Source organism: Gymnogyps californianus, chromosome 1, assembly GCF_018139145.2.
Source record: "Gymnogyps californianus isolate 813 chromosome 1, ASM1813914v2, whole genome shotgun sequence".
Lineage (NCBI taxonomy): Eukaryota > Metazoa > Chordata > Aves > Accipitriformes > Cathartidae > Gymnogyps > Gymnogyps californianus.
Window position 1 is genome coordinate 193,052,909 of NC_059471.1, and position 19,271 is coordinate 193,072,179.

Sequence of the window (19,271 nt, forward strand, 5' to 3'; positions counted from 1 at the left end):
ACACCAAGGTCAGTGAAGAAGGAGGGGGAGGAGGTGCTCCAGGCACCGGAGCAGAGATTCCCCTGCAGCCTGTGGTGAAGACCATGGTGAGGCAGGCTGTCCCCCTGCAGCCCATGGAGGTCCACAGTGGAGCAGATATCCACCTGCAGCCCATGGAGGACCCCATGCCGAGCAGGTGGATGTGCCCGAAGGAGGCTGTGGCCTGTAGGAAGCCCATGCTGGAGCAGGCTCCTGGCAGGATCTGTGGCCCTGTGCAGAAAGGAGCTCACGCTGGAGCAGGTTTGCTGGCAGGACTTGTGACCCTGTGGGGGACCCACGCTGGAGCAGTCTGTTCCTGAAGGACTGCACCCTGTGGAAAGGACTCATGTGGAGCAGTTCGTGAAGAACTGCAGCCTGTGGGAAGGACTCATGTTGGAGAAGTTTGTGGAGGACTGTCTCCCATGGGAGGGACCCCATGCTGGTGCAGGGGAAGAGTGTGAGGAGTCCTCCCCCTGAGAAGGAAGGAGCAGCAGAAACAACGTGTGATGAACTGACCGCAACCCCCATTCCCCATCCCCCTGTGCTGCTGGGGGGAGAAGTAGAGAAATTGGGAGTAAAGTTGAGCCTGGAAGAAGGAAGGGCGAGGGGGAAGGTGTTTTAAAATTTGGTTTTATTTCTCACTATCCTACTCTGATTTGATTGGTCATAAGTTAAATTAATTTTTCCCAAAGTTGAGTCTGGTTTTGCCTCTGATGGAAATTGCTGAGTGATCTCCCTGTCCTTATCTCGACCCATGAGCCTTTTGTTATATTTTCTCTCCCCTGTCCAGCTGAGGAAGGGGGAGCGATAGAGCGGCCTTGGTGGGCACCTGGCATCCAGCCAGGGTCAACCCACCACACACTTTTAACTTGTTTTGAATTTCCTCAGGTTGAATTTGGACCATTTATCAAAATTATTTTGAATTCTGATCATGTCTTCTAAAGTGCTTACACTTCCCCTCAAATGGGTGTCATTTGCTATTTATAAATGCGCTTGCTATTCCATCATTCAATTTGTTACTGAAAAATTTGAACAGAACTGAATATATAGTGGGGTATCCTTTAAGGTTCTGCTCCAAAAAAAATCCACTTTGACAGTGTAGACTTCATTTTTTCAAACAGCTGTGCACTCACCTTATAGGTAGGTTATGTGGAAACAGTGTCTAAAGACTTGCTGAAGTCAGAGTGTTTCATTGCTACTGTTTCCTTTGTTCACTAAATCAGTTACTCTGTGAGAACAAATCAGACTAGTTTTACATGATATGTTCTTGACAAACAAATGTTGGCTGTTTCTTTTCATCTTCTTATCCTCTAGTGCTTGTAAATTGATTAATTTAGGGTGATGGTGCAAGCGAGTGCAAAATTGCAAGTCGACTAGAAATTAAAATTAAAATTAAAATAAAGCCGACCAGCCTTTCATTTCCCAGAATGAATGAAGTACAGGAAGATGAGCATAAAAGATGAAAATTGTATTTGATTTTCAAATTTCTTTCATTTCAAAATTCAGGATGGGGACCTTAACACTGAAGAATGAAATTTCAAGCTAAGGTATTGAGATGAAACTTACTCATTTGGTTAAATCAAATAGTATTTTTCTGTGTATACACATAAGAGATTAAAAACTCCATGAAGCTGCATGCATCTAACAGTTTTCCTGCAAAATCCAGCCTCCAATGCCATAGCTCATGGGGAGAACGTGATAATTTCAAAGGCTGCAATAAGATCACTTCATTTTAGAAATCACCTTCAGAAATTCTTGAAGTTCATCTATAAAATGTATATGCTGTAAGCTTAAAACCCCACTAAATCCTACAGTTCTCATTTTCTTTCTGTTCACTTTGATCTATGATATCAGAATACAAAAACTCTCCGCAGAACATTTTTGTAGGAAAAGTTAAATGTTTTTATTGGTCTCTGCATTGCTATTTCCACTGCTGCTAAAAAACATGTTTGTTTTTCTCCCTAGATTATTATCTTTTAAATTATTTTTCCGCATTAACCATTTTAATTATTCCAAGTGACAAGTCAGAGTCAAAGCCAATGAAAAAAGTGGTATCTTGTTGAAAATTATAATTTGTACATTATGTCAATTTTCAATTGAAACCTATTGGTCTCTGAATTGAATAGCATGTGCTTTGACTCATTCAGAATAAGAGCAATTAAAGGTGGTCACAGCGGACTGGAATCAAAGTATGCTGTACTACTGATTCTTGGTTTAGCAACTGGGGTAGATATTCTCAGGTAAACATGAGATACACACCTCAGGTACACAAACACTTTTTTAAGATGGGACTGCAAGACAGGGCTACAAAGGCTGGAGGAGAGGAGGGGGAGAGAGCTGGCAAAAAAAGATAGATGAATAAAAGCATCGTGCTGCCAGCATAAGCTGTATCCACATTAAGCTCACTTTGCCTGCATAATAAGACGTAATTCTGCAGATTAACGTTCCTTGTGTAGGCAAGGCCTTAATTAACAGGCTGTACTAAAAAATCTTGGTTTGAAAAGATGCTCTGAGAGGGGATGAACATACAATTGCATATTCTCATCTTAAGTTACCACTCTTCTGCTTGTCCAAATGCAAAGTAATACAAAGCAGTAGAGACTATCTCCATGAGGTGGGATTTCATACTGTTTAACTGGTCTACTGCTCCTGCATGCTGAGCTTCACTGGTTTGCTGAATAAAGCAAATAAAATTTCCATAACTGTAGACAAAGTCCTTTACATGGAAAAAACTTCATGCAAATTGCTAGTAGTTAAATTGTTCAGATATGAAGCATCCATTTCAACCTTCCACTTCAAATGTCCTGTCAAAGCCTGCTTCTGGTGTGAAGTCTGCAGGAAACCAGCAAAACAGTGTGTACATTGAAGATGGAATAATATGGACATTATTAATGCTTCTTCATTAAACATCTCTAAAAACATTTTGAAACACGAGTTTTTCTATGCAGATGACTTGTGTTATTACAATCACTTTTGTTCTTCCTTTCTCTTTTATTGTAGAACATTTAAGCTCACTTCTTGTACCTTGCTTTAGAAAGAAATCTCACATGTTGTATCTTGTTTTATTTATTTAGAAATAATTTCTGTGAAAGGGATTTTCTTCTGTGGTAAAATACAGTGCCTGACAGCTTGGGATCCTTTGCCTGGGTCATTTGGTGTTACTGGAATATTAATAACATGAGCACTTTTTTGCTGAGATATAGTTTTATAATTATTGCATTTGCAGAAGGGAGACAGACTCACGGTCTCATGATCATAGATGTTCATTTTCCACAAAAAGTTAAGCTGTGAGAGGAATGACACGGGCGATTTCTAGGCTGTATCTATTCACAGAGGAGTCTGTTCCAGAGCTAAATAACTGTTGTAACACATGCCTCTTTCATTTTTGTTTTCCAAGAACATTTTTTCAGGTGTAGTTGATGAGGACTGTATTGATACATTTAAATAGAAGTCATACTGCTCTGTCAGCCTGAATCTGAGAGACAGCACTAGGTGTACGCTGTTTTTCTAATAGGAAGTCTCCTGTTTTCTATAAATAGACATGTTTCAGTTCTGATTGTTCTGTACTGAAATAACTGGCTAGATGTCTAATACTCTAAATAGAAAACACAAATAATGGTAGGCATTCAACCCCTCCTGAAAAATTGTTCCTAGCAGTTAACTGTTCTACTTCCTGGGCACTGGCTCAGAAACACCCGAGGTCTGAGGGCCCTTTTTCCTTTTCTTCTCTTCGGTACATTCATATCAATCACTCTGCTATGTTCTAAAGGCAAATGATACATAGTGCAGCGTATCCTTTGGAGTCAGGGATCAAATTCATCCCTGGCCAGGATGTGTAACAATAAACAAGGGAAGGAAACGAACTGCTTCTGAGAATGGAGTTCCCTCCAGCTCCCTTTCAATTTGCACGCAGCTAGGCATTGTGCTGTATATGTAATTATAATGATTTATTCAAAGGTGTTTACTAGTCAAAGGCATAACATCTTGCTTATCTGATAATGACATAGCTGGTGAGGTCATCGAGTAGGTTGTTAACACTGTCAATCTTTTGCACTAAAATGAAGTATTTGCTTGTACGTTTCTTTAAAGTTTCATTTATTTGCTCTCTGTCTGTGCCATTTTTATCTACCTGCAGTTTTTTGTTTGTTTCTTTCACAGAGGAGCACGTAGTGAATCTGTCCTGCCTAAATTTTACATGCCTTAATTATTTTTATACCATAATACTGGTACTCGTAATGTGAAATTGAAGAATTCTTTACAGTAATGGATGCAACATAACTGAAAATTCATCTCTTCAGCTTTGTCACACTGCTTATAAACATAAAAAAGGTGTTAGTTACTTTAATAGTCCTGGACCCATTCTGCACAATCAGTTCATTACTGTACTTAACATAATTTGAGTGTTAAATCTCCTTAAGTGAAATCTTCACCCTGCTTGGCATTTGTGATTGGGATTGGGATAGGAAAAAATTACATTTTGGAGAGGGAAATCAGCCAAAATAAATACCTCTGTGGGCCATCAGTGGGACAAACTTTAGACAGTAATCTAATAAAATTAGGAAGGTATCACAGATGGATAGCACAAAATGGAATAAAATGCATGTAATCTTCCCAACCTTGGGAAAAAGAACCAACCAACCAGTCGCTGAAATTGCTGTCCTGCAGAGAGCTTTGACCTAATGCTATACGCTGCCTTGGATGCTGTACAGCTTCTCTGGCTGCCCTTTTTGTTTGGAAGTTCTTTATTTCTAATTGTCATCCTGTCACTGAAATGGTTTACCCTTTATTGAACATATTCATGGTGTCCTCAACATATGTAGTGATTCCGTTAATCTTTTGAGAGATGCCGCTATCTCTGACTAGTCCAGATTACGAAGGCTGTATACAAAAGAAAGCAAATAATAACCACTTGAGGGAGCTGACCAAGCTCGTTTGAAGCTACATTGGCATTTCTACAGCACATCACATGCTGTGATATGGGCAAACTCCAAGACCTATTTGTATCTTCTAATCCATAATGGTGTTTTAATTGGTGCAATTTAGTTTTGTCTCTTCTTCAAGCAGCAACCTCTTACTCTAGTGTTGCTTGTTTCCTGATAATAGAACCCCTGGTCTCACAGGTCAGCTTTGCCCCAGAAAGGAAGCATCAGAGCTAGCTCAGAAGTACTTGCTCGGTGCAACTTAATTCCCACTTGTACATCAGTTCTAGATGTTGGCAATCTGATGTCTAATATTTAGGAAGCCACTACACCAAAATTCAGGCTAGAAATTCCTGCTGTTTCCAATAGCATGACCAGTATTACTTCCCAATAATGAAAGACCTCAGAAGATCACACTGCATGTCGTGGATGTGTGTTAGCAAGTGTGCATGTTGAGGAGTTCAGAAAAAAGAACAAATTAAAGCAGTATCATGTTACTGAACTTTTTCATTTCTGAATGCTAAACAGGTCAAACACCAGAGGACTGGACGTCAGTAGGCAGGTATAACAGGAGGTGCCAACTGTGAAATACCTAAATACAGTTCCAAAGCTTGAACTGTGGTAGTGAATATGTCTTTTCCTTTCTGCTGCCTGTAGCTGTTCATGTACTTAGCACTCCAACAGTTTGCTATTCCTCAGGATTTGGCTCTAAGTATTTTTTATTCAAATAGGAATTACATGATATTTTCTTTCTCAATATGCTTCTTTTCTTTCCTGATAGGTGGTATAAGCCCTTGGGATCTTTTGATCTGCTTGTCTTCCAGAAAAAATGATGGTACTGGCTGCATTCAAATAGAAGACTTGCATCATCTAGAGTTATTCCAGAAGGTATGAGATTATTGTGTTATCCTTTGTGGGAATGAGAGGACAGGGCTAGCCCGAATTTTCAGCACTCACTCATAAAAAGAAAAGTATCTAATGCTTGTTTTATACTGCAGCAGCATGGTTTAATAGCAATAAAAAAGTTTTTTTCAAGTTTCCTATCTACTGAGAAACACTTGTCAGATACCAACATTTCATTCTTCTTTATATCACACCCAGTGATGAAAAGCAATTTCTCATTTGGACATAGTATGTTATTTTGGATGTAAGTAAGTGTTTCAGTGTAAATACTGAAAATTATTACAACTGAGTGTCAAGTTTTCCTTTTCTCTTCTTTAGCTTGAACTTTTGTGTTCTTGGCCACTCTCAACCAGCATGTCAGGCAGCAAAAACGTCTACAGAAGTCAAGGGAAATTTAAGCAATTATTTATCCCATTGGAAAAGAGAATTTAGAAATGTGGAGAAACAACTAGCAAATGCATGTAATATTTCAGAATAATAGCATAGGCAGAAGATAAAGCTGGACTAATTTAGGCTTCATATTTTATATCACTATTGAGTTTCATCTAGTGTAATTGATCCTTTGTAAACATAATTTAGGCACCTCTCCAAACAGTGACAGTGCTCCTACAATTGATAATGTGTGAGCTGGACCAGTGTCCTCCTCCAGGGCCTTCAGGGGAGTTTCTTGCTCTGGCACTGCAATCTGCTTACAGTCCAAAGCATCAGTGGTCCAATATTTCTTGGTATTTTCAGGATTGCTTTTTTTTCACTTGAGCATGTTGTGGGCACAGTTTAGGTTACATAGATATGCAAATGTCTAAATAAGCACCTGACTTGTTGGTAAAAATATGTGACTTACTTAAACTGAGGTCTTTCTTTGAAAAAATGTAACCAAACTATGGATACAGTTTGGCTTGTATTTCAAGTAAAATGGTACAGATAATAATGGCAAGACTCCAACTTGAGGGACTGGGAGAAATAGAGCTGCTTTTAAAAGGTGTTTAGTTCAGGTATGAAATTCATGAGGATACAAAAAGCCACTCCATGTCCACAGAAGTCAGAGCTAGGAGTGTGTGCGCTGGGGTTCCCTGGGACAGGATGCCTTATCTAAGTGTATCCAAAGTGAAATTTCTATAGCAGTTCCAGTTTGCTAGAAATATACATGCTTTGGATTCAGTTCTCAGATCATAAAACACCCCAGGCTTCTGCAAACTGCTTTTTGCTCATTCTACCCGTATTGTCATATCTGAGCCGCTAATACTGTGCAATATAATAATCCTTACAGCACTCTGCAATGTCCAGAAGTTTCACACATGAATAACTGAGACACAGGGTGATCAAAGGAATTGTCCAAGTTCTCTCAGGAAGTCTGCAGCACAGCGGGGACTTAAACCAGATGGCCCATATCTCCGGATAACTTTAAATATTGGACTAATATTACTCGCTGCTGGCATGTCCATACCACGGTGCAACACAGTTCTTTGTTGCAGAGCCCGGCTGTGGTTTAGCTACATTAGCTTACCACTGTTCCCAAGCACAGCAATTCAAGAGGCATAGGCTATTTCCGTGCAGGGAGAGACAGTGATAGGTAACTGACTGAGAACAGAGAAGCTGCAGAAACTGAAAAGGGGGCAGGGAAGGGGTGAAAACTCAGCATCCAGGAGGAGAACCGTAAGCCTGAAATTTTGTTTTGTGATGGCCATGGAGGAAGAGCCCATACTTTAACTTCATTATCCCACGTTGCAGGGATGGCAAAGTTGTAATTCCCTTTTGACACTGACAGGAGTTTTGCACATGAGGTGTCTCCGATAAATTAAACACAAACCCATTGAAGGCTCCAGGAAAAAGAGCACTTTTCCGAATGAAATCATTAAAGCTTCTCTTTTTACATACAGGTAAACCTACTTCCAGAAATCCAGCATTTCCTTTGCAGAAAAGAGGGATTATGCCAGATAACAAAAGCCTTTTCAGGTAACCTAATTTCTTCAGATCTGCATATGTGATGATGGTCTTTTAATAGTTGTCACAGGAAGTCTCTGAAATGACACTGTCAGGCTTACAATTCCTTTTTATTTTTAGTCATGAATGCATGGGGGAAAAAATGAAACAAGAATGATAATTCATTTCAGACACCACTTAAATACAGATTACAGTTATGCAGTATCTTTTCAGGTAAAGATATTGCATTGTTTAGCTATTGCATACTGCAGAAATAATTTGGCTATAAGTGTCTTATTTTTGGACTGGTTTGTGTTAATGTAGTGTATTGGTGTTTACACTTCAAGGCCCTGGGTTCGGTGTAATATGTTTGTTCAGCTTTACAAAAATGTTGTGGCATGGAGAAGGAGTAGGAGTCGGAGTTTGGTTCCCATCCAGACATGGTTTACTGATAAAAAGCCTTTGTGCATTAAGATCATTAACCAGAAAAGTTTAAAGGTTATGGGCGAGTTGCCAGAGAATTCTGATTTACTGTGGGTGAAATTCAGCTTTGAATAGAAACTGGAAAAAACTGTTGTGCACCATATTAGGTCTATTTAAACTACAGAGGAACACATTATAATCTCAGTTACACTGCTAAATATCCAGCACCAGTGCTATTTTGGATTTATGATCTATCTCCACTACATAAACTTTGCTTATAAGAAATTTTGTCTATTTTTTTTGTAATCCAGTAACAACCAACCCCACATTTATTCCATTAGTATTAGGCTTGTTTGCAGGCAAATATACAAGATTGATCAGTCTGATTTTTTCCTTTCCTTTCCTTTCCTTTCCTTTCCTTTCCTTTCCTTTCCTTTCCTTTCCTTTCCTTTCCTTTCCTTTCCTTTCCTTTCCTTTCCTTTCCTTTCCTTTCCTTTTCCTTTCCTTTCCTTTCTTTCCTTTCCTTTCCTTTCCTTTCCTTTCCTTTCCTTTCCTTTCCTTTCCTTCCCTTCCCTTCCCTTCCTTCCCTTCCCTTCCCTTCCCTTCCCTTCCCTTCCCTTCCCTTCCCTTCCCTTCCCTTCCTTCCCTTCCCTTCCCTTCCCTTCCCTTCCCTTCCCTTCCCTTTCCCCTTCCCTTTCCCCTTCCCCTTCCCCTTCCCTTCCCCTTCCCCTTCCCCTTCCCCTTCCCTTCCCCTTCCCCTTCCCCTTCCCCTTCCCCTTCCCCTCTCCTCTCCTCTCCTCTCCTCTCCTCTCCTCTCCTCTTCTTTTTTGCCTTTTATATATATGCTATATTTTGCACATAAGGAAAGGATTCATTACATCTCGTTTAACCATTTAGAATTTAGGTATCTTCTGCAGCAGTATTCTAGTCTTGCCCTTAAGTCAGCGGAGAGAGAGGGGCACCTACAAACACTACTTCATTTTATGCTAAACTATGTGTTTAAAATAGGTGTGTTGAATTACCCTCTGCAGGTACTTACTATCCAATTACTTCTCACCACTGACTGTAAGTGGAGCCTAGACAAGTAGCTTAGATTAAATACCTGACATTTGGATGCTTGACTAAAGTTGAGGTTAGGTGGTTCCTAATCTAAGCATACCACATTTTCCCTTTTAATTTTTGTACTGTTTCGTTTAAAGATTAATCAATATTTAAAACCTATGTGAAGTGTTTCCCTTAAAGAACTGTATGTTGAGGGTCAGTTTAAATTGGACATTTCCATTTTCCTGGTGCAGTACATTGTCAAAACTGATCATAAGGAATATGCAGTATAATGAACATCTATCCAGGTCCCATGAGAGTCCTTTATCATGAAGTCATATTACACCAGGTAAGTGATACATTCTGTTTTGGCTGAGTTTTAAGTATGTCTTCAGTGATTCCTAGTGCCTTGGTTCCCTTGCACTGGAAAGTGAATTAGAAAGTATTCTAATATAGTACCAGTTTCAGAAAAAAAATGAGCAGATTTCTAAAAATTTCAAGGACTTCAGGAATAGGTAGGTCCTACTCACGTTGCAACAGACTGCCTTTAAAAAACATTCGTTTGCCCTGCTACTTGGAGAAAGGCCAATTGCAGTGGGTTTATTATTTTGCTACTGCAAAACCACAAACACAAGAGGCACTCACCACACACAGAGCTTTCCCCTTAAATGCCCTTAAAATAAAAAAAAACCCAGCACATTTTCACTGCTGTCCATAAACTGTGGTACAAGCCACTATTTGGGTATGCGATCTGTTAAGCTGTTCCCTGTTTTCTCCAGTATTGGGTTTGTGTGGCAAGGTTTTGGTAGCGGGGGGGCTACAGGGGTGGCTTCTGTGAGAAGATGCCAGAAGCTTCCCCTATGGCTGACAGAGCCAATGCCAGCCGGCTCCAAGTCGGACTCGCTGCTGGCCAAGGCCGAGCCAGTCAGCGACAGCGGTAGTGCCTTCGTGACAGCATATTTAAGAAGGAAAAAAAAAACTTGCGCAACTGCAGCTGGAGGGAGGAGTGAGAACGTGTGAGGAACAACTCTGCAGACACCAAGGTCAGTGAAGAAGGAGGGGGAGGAGGTGCTCCAGGCACCGGAGCAGAGATTCCCCTGCAGCCCGTGGTGAAGACCATGGTGAGGCAGGCTGTCCCCCTGCAGCCCGTGGAGGTCCACGGTGGAGCAGATATCCACCTGCAGCCCATGGAGGACCCCAAGCCGGAGCAGGTGGATGCCTGAAGGAGGCTGTGACCCCGTGGGAAGCCCACGCTGGAGGAGGCTCCTGGCAGGATCTGTGGACCCATGCAGAAAGGAGCTCACGCTGGAGCAGGTTTGCTGGCAGGACTTGTGACCCCATGGGGGACCCATGCTGGAGCAGTCTGTTCCTGAAGGACTGCACCCTGTGGAAGGGACCCATGCTGGAGCACTTCATGAAGAACTGCAGCTCATGGGAAGGACTCATGTTGGAGAAGTTTGTGGAGGACTGTCTCCCTTGGGAGGGACCCCATGCTGGTGCAGGGGAAGAGTGTGAGGAGTCCTCCCCCTGAGAAGGAAGGAGCAGCAGAGGCAACGTGTGATGAACTGACCGCAACTCCCATTCCCCATCCCCCTGCGCTGCTTGGGGTGAGGAGATAGAGAAAACTGGGAGTAAAGTTGAGCCTGGGAAGAAGGGAGGAGTAGGGGGGAAGGTGTTTTTTAAGATTTGGTTTTATTTCTCATTATCCTACTCTGATTTGATTGGTCATAAGTTAAATTAATTTTTCCCAAGTCAAGTCTGTTTTGCCCATGATGGTAATTGGTGAATGATCTCTCCCCTTCCTTATCTCGACCCACGAGCCTTTCGTTATGTTTTCTCTCCCCTGTCCAGCTGAGGAAGGGGAGTGATAGCGCGGCCTTGGTGGGCACCTGGCATCCAGCCAGCGTCAACCCACCGCATCTCCTCTTTAGGGAAGGGCCATTTGTAAACAACTTATTCCATACTTACATTATTAGTGGTTTCCTGGCACAGAGAAAAGCCCTTTTGACTGATGGTGAAATCTCATTGAAATCAAGGTAGTGTGTGTGCTTGGCTGCAGGGTTCTGAGTCCTACCCACCCAGTAAGGGAGGATTATTCTAGCAGTCTGCTGAAGGACTGTTGGATAGAAAAAGGCCCACCCCTCACCTTTCAGTTACCAGTAAAAAAAAAAAATCCATCTCTTAAATCTAGGTGTCTCCACATCAGCATGTGGCCTAAGGGCTGAGGTAGCTGTTTCAACACAAAGGCCTCATGCCACTTGAGACACCATGGAGAGTTCAGGACGCCCCATAGAATGGGCAGATTTGGTACAGAACCTATGTCTTTTTGGTCCAGCAGCTGAAGGCTCAAAGGGATATCCTATGGTGTCCTAGATGGCAATAGACATCTATGTATGGATACCTGAATTTAACACTTGGTATCTAAGCTCCCCAAATTAACAGAAGTACGGTTTAGAATGAGCAAGCCCAAAAGAGCGTTTACTTTCAGCATAATTTAGGGTTAGCTGAATTGCTCCACACTGATTGTATAGACGTCCACTGACAGGAATGGGAACTTAGACTGTGGCACACAGGGGGTCATCTTTGTATAGACCAGACCTCAAAGTGTCTCAACCCAGAAATGAATCCCATTGAGTAACACTGGATATGTGACATCTAGTTTACTATGAGTGAAATTCACCAATAGAAGGTGAAATTAGAATCAGAAGGGTAAATAACTTGATTTCAGGTTAAGAGGACAAAAAGGCTTAAGTTAAAGCAAACTTCTAGAGCCAAGATTTCAGATACTACCCTCCCCTTCCATTCATCTGATAAAGCCAGCTCTTTCCATTTCTTTCTTTTGCTTGCATCCTCTGACAGACTTTTCTTTCCAACAACAGCAAAGTTGCCGATTATTAGGGTTTGTTTGATCCTCAATTTTAAAATTATTCGGGGAAAGAACGGTTTTCATTAGTATTTCCTCCACAGAAGAGTTTGTTTCCTTTCACATCAGTCACGTACTTTCACTGTTGTGTGTTTGAGTCAACAGGGCTTCTCTGCAATTCCTGTTGAAGAGGATCATTTGGTTTGTTATTACTGTGTTTGTCATTTAGTCAGTCCCCCAAGGAGCCAAGCAATTTCCTGTAAAAGTGAAAACACGAAGTTGCCGCTCTAAGAATTACGTGATCTAATTAAAGACACACTAAGTCGTAGAAAAAAGTATCAGGCAGCAAGGCTGAGAGGATGGGATTACTGGATTTACTGTGGGTATGACAGTGTTGGTATTGATAAGCAGTGGGTACAAGGGTAAAGGTTATTTTTTTAAAAAACGTTATTCTATTTGTTGTTGTGCAACTCTTAAGCTGCTAGGTTTTGTATTTAAGAGAGCATGCCCCTTCTCATACCCCTGTTGTATCAATATAGGAAAGAAAATGAGTTGTACAAAGTATCAGGTCAGTGTTTGTTTCTTTGCTTTGTCTCTTTAATGGAAAATCTTTTTGTCAGTCTGAAAATTCAGATTGGTTCTATTTGTATGGGGGAAAAATTATGCACATACTAGTGATGACTGCTTTTTAGGAGACAGGAGAGAAGTTGGGAAGAGAAAAAAGTTACGAAAATCAGACTGGAAGAAGAGTTTAGAGGAGCAAAAAGGTAAAAACTATGTGATGTGTGTGGATAAATTGAATTTAGTAAGAGAAGGAGTTGCTGGAGGATGGGCACATGTGGCGGTGGGTTTGTGATAAGGAATAAGAATTGTAATGGGCCTTAAAATTCAACATGGAAGACACTGGTAAGTGCTTGCTGCTCAGTCTGAGAAGATTAGTTTCACTCCTGCTTTTGCAGGGCATTTGGCCCACTTTTTAATCAGGTGCCTGATGTCTCCTCACTATATGGGACTTGGGCCATAAGGAGGTTCTGGTATGGCTATTGAATGACCACGGAAGGCTCCTGGCATTTATTGCTCAGGTCAGCAAAAGCTGCAGCTGTTGCAGCGATCTGTGAATGAAATCTTCCTGCAAACAACCCAAACCTAGAAGCTCTCTGAGGTTGGAGAATGACTGGCAAAGAGATTTCAGGTGTTCATACTTGGTATTCCACCACAGGTGGGCTGAGAACTGGGCTTGGCTGCCTCCTGGAACTACTCTCAGCTCAGAGATGGAGAGGACCAAGGTCCGCAGTGCGAGCAGAATTGCCCAGCCTCAGTTTAGGGCACAGGAAAGGCATCCTGATGTATGCACAACAAATACTCTCTTTGACAGGTTTTGCCTGGGAAAGTAGTGGAAATGCTTCCAGCATTGCCTCCCTGATTTTCTTGTTCCCTAAGCAATCCAGACTAGTCTGTCTTTCCACATAAACATTTGTCTTGCTTCATCACTTCCAGGGCCCACCCTGTGGCATGCATAGCTGTTTTCTCTACCCATCCAGACCACCGATTCTTTTTAAAGTAATACTTTTGCTGTACGCCTTCCTTCTGCGTTTCTTTTTATTAGTGTCACTAGTGCAGAGACTTTATGAGTGTCTACCAGCCTTGCGTGCTCAGTTGGTCACCTGCGGGGCTGGCCAACAGCGTTAATCACACAGAAGGTCTTGGGATAGGCACCACGCTAATGAAATTGGGTGGGAGGGAGAGCCAAGATAGTCCAGCCGTGTGACTGTGCTCTCACTATGTGATATGTTTACTGTCTCGTGCTAACCCCGCGCCAGCTTTCCTCTCCCCTTGCCTAGCAAATCTTCCCTGCCTGTCCCCAGTGTCCCTGGGTTATTCTGGAGTCAGCGGGAAGGGTGATGAGGTGAAGGGAGAAAGCAAGGCCCAACAGTACCACCTATGTAAGAGAGAAATTATAGATTAAATTTATTTTCTGTTGTAATAATTCAACATCTCTGTGACAGGAACATGCTTCTTTATAGGGGGATGTATTTCATTTGCCAGCTGGCCTTTATAAACGTCTGCACACCAGTTGTGATCAGTTTTGTGCCTATTACCTTTCTGCTACAGAAGTTGCTAAGAGCCTCAAGAATGGCCAATAAAATCAGCATGTTGTTCTTTTGAGTTAATTTGATTATAAACTATGTGGGGCAGGATTTTGTTTGTTTTACAAAAGGGTCAGATCTCAGCTAGGACAAAAACGTACTTCTGCAATAACAACAAATATGAGGAGACTGAAAAGAAGTAAAGCAGCTAAATTAATTTAGTTACTTGGCCTAGACTATTCTATATTCTGCCCTGTTACTAGTACAGAATTGTAGCTGTGGCTCATTAGAACATGAGGCTCATGTACACGTGGCTTATGTAATAGTCAGCCAGCATTTTCACTGAGTTGCTTTTTCCAGAGTTTTATAGCTTAACTGTAAATTTAAGTTCTAGTGTGAAGGGTGCACACAGAAGAAGCAGCCCTTCTGGAAAATATTAAAAAAAAAATCCTCTATCTTTTAACTGTGAGGATGCTTTAGGAATGAAGAAGCAAACACTGTATTTAACAAATATTGTTCTCCATGCACCTGCCAAAACAGAGAAGCAAAAACCATGGTAAATGATTCATCTAAACTGAAGCTGTATTTGCTGATGTTTTTAAAGGGGAAAATAAACAACACATACATTTCAAAATGATGTGCTATCATAATTTTGTCTTTTTAACTCTGAAACTTCACATGTGTTTTTTAGCATGAATTTCAGTGCATTCCAACCCACAGTTTAAATTCGTTTCCCTCTAGCTCTGCTTTACTATAAACTTTTTTTTTATACTAAACATATTTTAGATAGTTTAAATTTCCAGAAATGACTAGCAGTTTGAAATTTCGCCATTCTAAATATTCAGGGTGGGTTGCTTTGAGATTAGCTGTATTACAGAGGGAGGGATCACTGCATTTTTTGAATATTAAAACCTTTTAAGGACAGCTAGATCAATAGTCAGTAGTGGGTGGGATATTGAACCTGCAGCAATGTGCACATCGCAAATGAAGCTTATAACACATGTCAAAACCATCACAGGAGTGTTAAGTATCAAGCAAGAAATCATATTCCTGTGAAATCAATGGAGATTTTGCCAGGACTTCACTGGGGGCCAGGATTGCCCCTGGTCTTCCTAGCTTCCTTCAAATACTCAGCATCTGCTTGGAGTTTCACAGCCACCCTTTCCTAAATGCATAGGTTATAAAACTGAGCGTTAAAGGTTCTCTCTCTTTCTTTAGCAACCTCAAGGCATAATGTGTAAGCCATAGGAGAGTACTAATCTTTGTTTCAGAGTCTTTTTATCCAATAGGTCAAATGGATAACAGGAGGCAATTAAATGGAATAGGTCTGCTTTCTGTGACAAGCCTGCAATGACCTCAAGGCATGTAGTGGCAGTAGTTCAGCTGAAATCATCCATCCTCTAAAATCAACATTGAAAAATGAAAAAAATGCACTTTTAATGCTTATTACTTTCATGGTTATGCAGCTTAGAGCAAGTTGCTATACATGACTGAGCAAAAGGTACTGGATAGTAGGCTTTATTTTGATCAAAATTCCCTAGTCCTGGAGGCGCTCGGAAGTCTGCCTAAGACTCTGTGAAAGGTTTTTAAGCATCTCCTGATGTGAAGCAATCTTTGCAGCTGTTTAACACACCTTTCCAACCTACAAAGGCTGGAAAATTGCCCAGCTGTAAATACTAGAAGAGGACCAGGTTGTAGCAATGCAGCTTGCCCGGTCTGTATCAGAAATAAGCTCCCTGTGCTCCAGCAGCCCACACCAGTCAGGCAGAGGGATGATCCCAGCACAGGATGCAATATAAAGTTCTTCTAACTCACTGAGATGCCCTGTCAGAGAGCAAACCTTCAAGGCTGACAGAGAGGACCTGTTATCAGTCCTTCCCGACTATTGTGCTGCAGAAACTGCTGAGAAATGATGTGAGGTGACTATCATTCTCCTTTTTTCCTGTGTGAGAGAATTCAGGCTCCTGCTAGAGACAGACTACCACTATGAAAATCTAGGATGACGTTCAGAAGACTTCTGTGCAGCTGGAAAGTCTCCTGTATACTTTCAGGATTAACGTACTTTCATGTTCTAAAGTAATGTTTTTCCTGCTAAAAAGCAAAACAATTGGATGAAGACTCTGCAAGTACAAAAGAGCTGAGCTTACAATGTCCTTTATGAAGGAAATTAACAACGTGCTGGGCTCAGAACAAAGCACAGCGCCTTAGTTTTGTTTCATCCCATCTCTAGCTTTGTGCTTCATTAAACAACCAGGAGCTCCCAAGGTGACTCAATTGCTCTTGAAATGTTTCTAACAGATCTGACAGTTGATGGGCACATTAGAAACAAAATGACCTTTCTCTCACAGACAATAGTCTTAATCGTTCCTTGCTCCATGTTTGAAGTGTATAAAATATAGCCTATATGATCTTGAATAAAGTAAAAAAACGTAACAAACAAAACCATATCGTAACCCTCCTTGTAACATCAAAGGATAATATAAAAGAAACGATAAAGAAGAGGACACATTCTCATTCATCTTCTGTTTCCTTTTCTTTCAATTGAGTATTATTCACTTAGTTCAACCAGTAGGGTCTTCTCCTGCTGAATTCCTTACCTTTGCACATCACCAGATGGTCATGCTTACCTAAGTGTTCCATTTACCACCAGTCCACATGGCCACAGCCGTGTCAACACTGACCTGGCTCTGCTCCAGGAAGTCTTAATTTGTCCAAATGTACTTTTAGCTATTGGTAAACCTTTTGCTCAGCCACACGTTGTAACTCTTAAATCAGCTATTCTTTATTGTGTATGCGTTTAATCTCATGTTACACTTCAGAACTCTGAGCCAAAGACAAGTAAATAACTTGGGAGCTGGAGATGGGGAGAGAGGGAGCAAGAAGTCATAGCTGTGTAAAATACTTGAAAGGCCTCATTAGATGTCAGTGTAGCTGCTGCATTAGATATCACTTGTCGCTGTCAACTGATCTGTTTGAGTCTGTGGTACTTTGAGAGATTGCAGTTGACAGAACAATATCTACCACCAGTTCATGTGAGAGAGAGGTGCTAAAATTTTTTGATCTAGAAGTGTTGACTTGCTTCGGTGGATCTTATACCTCCCTTTCACATGTGCCCTCCAGCTGTTCCTATGTCTCAGATCTATGTTTTACCCGTTGCTGTGGTTAGAGGGCTAATGTGTGAATTCAGCTGAGAACTTGTAGTGGCTTCCTTACCCATCAAAATGGCATCATGGAGAACACCCTAGGCAGAGGTAAAGTGGTGCTGTTTGTCAGTGTTTTCAATGGTACCATTTCAGAGATGTTAGCATAAGAAATCTTCTTCAAGACAGAATTTCGAGGAAGTGAAGCATTTTTTTTTAAGTGAAAGCAGGTATGCGGCCTTAGGTCCTTTGCTTTACACTGGATCATCACAAATGGCAGCAGCACAAGGTACTTGTGGCACAGCCTGCAGCTGCTCCTCAGGAAAAACAGCAGTTTGTATAGCCTTTCAATTACTGCATAGCCACTTTAAAAGGGAAAATGTTCTTTTCTAGTTTATGTCTTTTTTTTTCTTTTGATCTTTAGAGTCTGCTACAAAAATTACTGATATTAAGATTTGGATTTTTGAAAGACGGGATGTAATCTGGACATGACACTAGGATGCTGGGACTCTTTCTAACTTGGTTTCTCAAACTGCCTGACACGTATCAACTGCTCAGCCTGCCTCACCTCTTCTATTATAAAATGTTGATGTTATTTATGTACTTTAAAAGGACTGGTTAATTAACAACAGCTTGTAGAGTGATTTCAAGATGGAAAAACATGGCAATTACTGCAAACAGTAATGCCACTGCAGGCTAATTTTCATTGATGATAATGTTGATTAACAAATTTACAGCTCTAATAAACACTGTTACTGCTTTTGAGTGCAAGAGCAGGTGAAGAGTTGCCATGAGAACTGATGCAGCTGAGTGTGCTGCAGTTCAGCACTACTGACATCTCTTTATTATTATGATAATTGTATTCATTGATTACTAGGAGTAGATTTACCCAAGTGAGGGACTGTCACTCCCTATTACCTCAGCCTGATGGTGTACACGCTGTGTGTCATCTCAAAGGAGCAAGCACCTTGTGACAGTCTCACTCCCCCTTCTCCTTCTTCTAGCCACCTTGCGATGGGCTCTCTCCTGGGTGGATGCTACCACAAAACCAACAGAGGTGGGTAAGGCACCATACAAACAGGATGCTCTATAGCATGAGGAATAATTTATGAGCACTGCCCCTTTTTTAGTTCTCAATGCTAATCACCAACACCCTGAATTTGTTTAACCTTCTCTTCTTTAAGAGGTGGCAGGTTTCCATTTTTTTTATGTTGAGGCATTTTGCAATGACTTAGAGCAATACTAAGGATCTTCTACCCAGTAGTTTGAGAATTTCAGGACACTTTTGTTTTTCATCTGTCCTACCCTTTTTTTTTTTTTTTTTTTTTTTTGTTATATTCAGCTCCAGCAAATGGTCCACTGGGTAGTGACAAATGAATTCATGTCAAAGTAATCTTTTCTATTTCCCTAAAACAGCTAAAATTCTCATTTAAGAGGGGTAAATATAGGTACAAACCTCATTTCATTCTTTTCAAACTCTGTCCTGTGAGTTAATACCATATTGGTTACTTGTTGCCTTAGCAACACAATTAAAAACATATTTTAAAAAGGAAAAGACACTCTACTTTCTCTTGAGTAATGAGCTCAACAGCCTTTCTTTGCTGCCCTGTTCTTATTTTCAGTGAAATATTTGCTTTCTTTTAAATAAGAAAATTGTATTTTGTGCATTTCCCTTTTCTCAACATTATCGTCATTTTAACTAAATCAATTGCTGAAAAATGTGCACCTTCGCTATAATTTGGCTTTCAGATGATCAGCTGAGAAAAGAAGAGCTGTCATTCTTGTCCTTTCCGTGGTTCTGTTAATGTTGTCACGTAGCTATGGCCTAATGTAAAAGGTGTATATGTTATAGGGAGCTTGGTCTGGAAGCACAGTTCTGCCTCCTTTCAGCTGTGTGCTGTAGCTATCAAGGTAGGACAACCTATCTCTCTCTCTTGTCTGCCCCCCTAGGCAGCAT

The 19,271-nt window shown here is 41.0% G+C and overlaps 1 protein-coding gene across 1 annotated transcript in view; it reads left to right on the forward strand.

The window, feature by feature from the left end:
- The window catches only part of CPED1 (cadherin like and PC-esterase domain containing 1), a 158,605-nt gene that overhangs the window by 31,377 nt on the left and 107,957 nt on the right, over positions 1-19,271 (forward strand). Inside the window, exons 3-4 of the mRNA XM_050903592.1 lie at positions 5,719-5,825; positions 7,718-7,793. Coding sequence (XP_050759549.1) covers positions 5,719-5,825; positions 7,718-7,793 — 183 coding nt within the window. The remainder of the gene's footprint in view (positions 1-5,718; positions 5,826-7,717; positions 7,794-19,271) is intronic.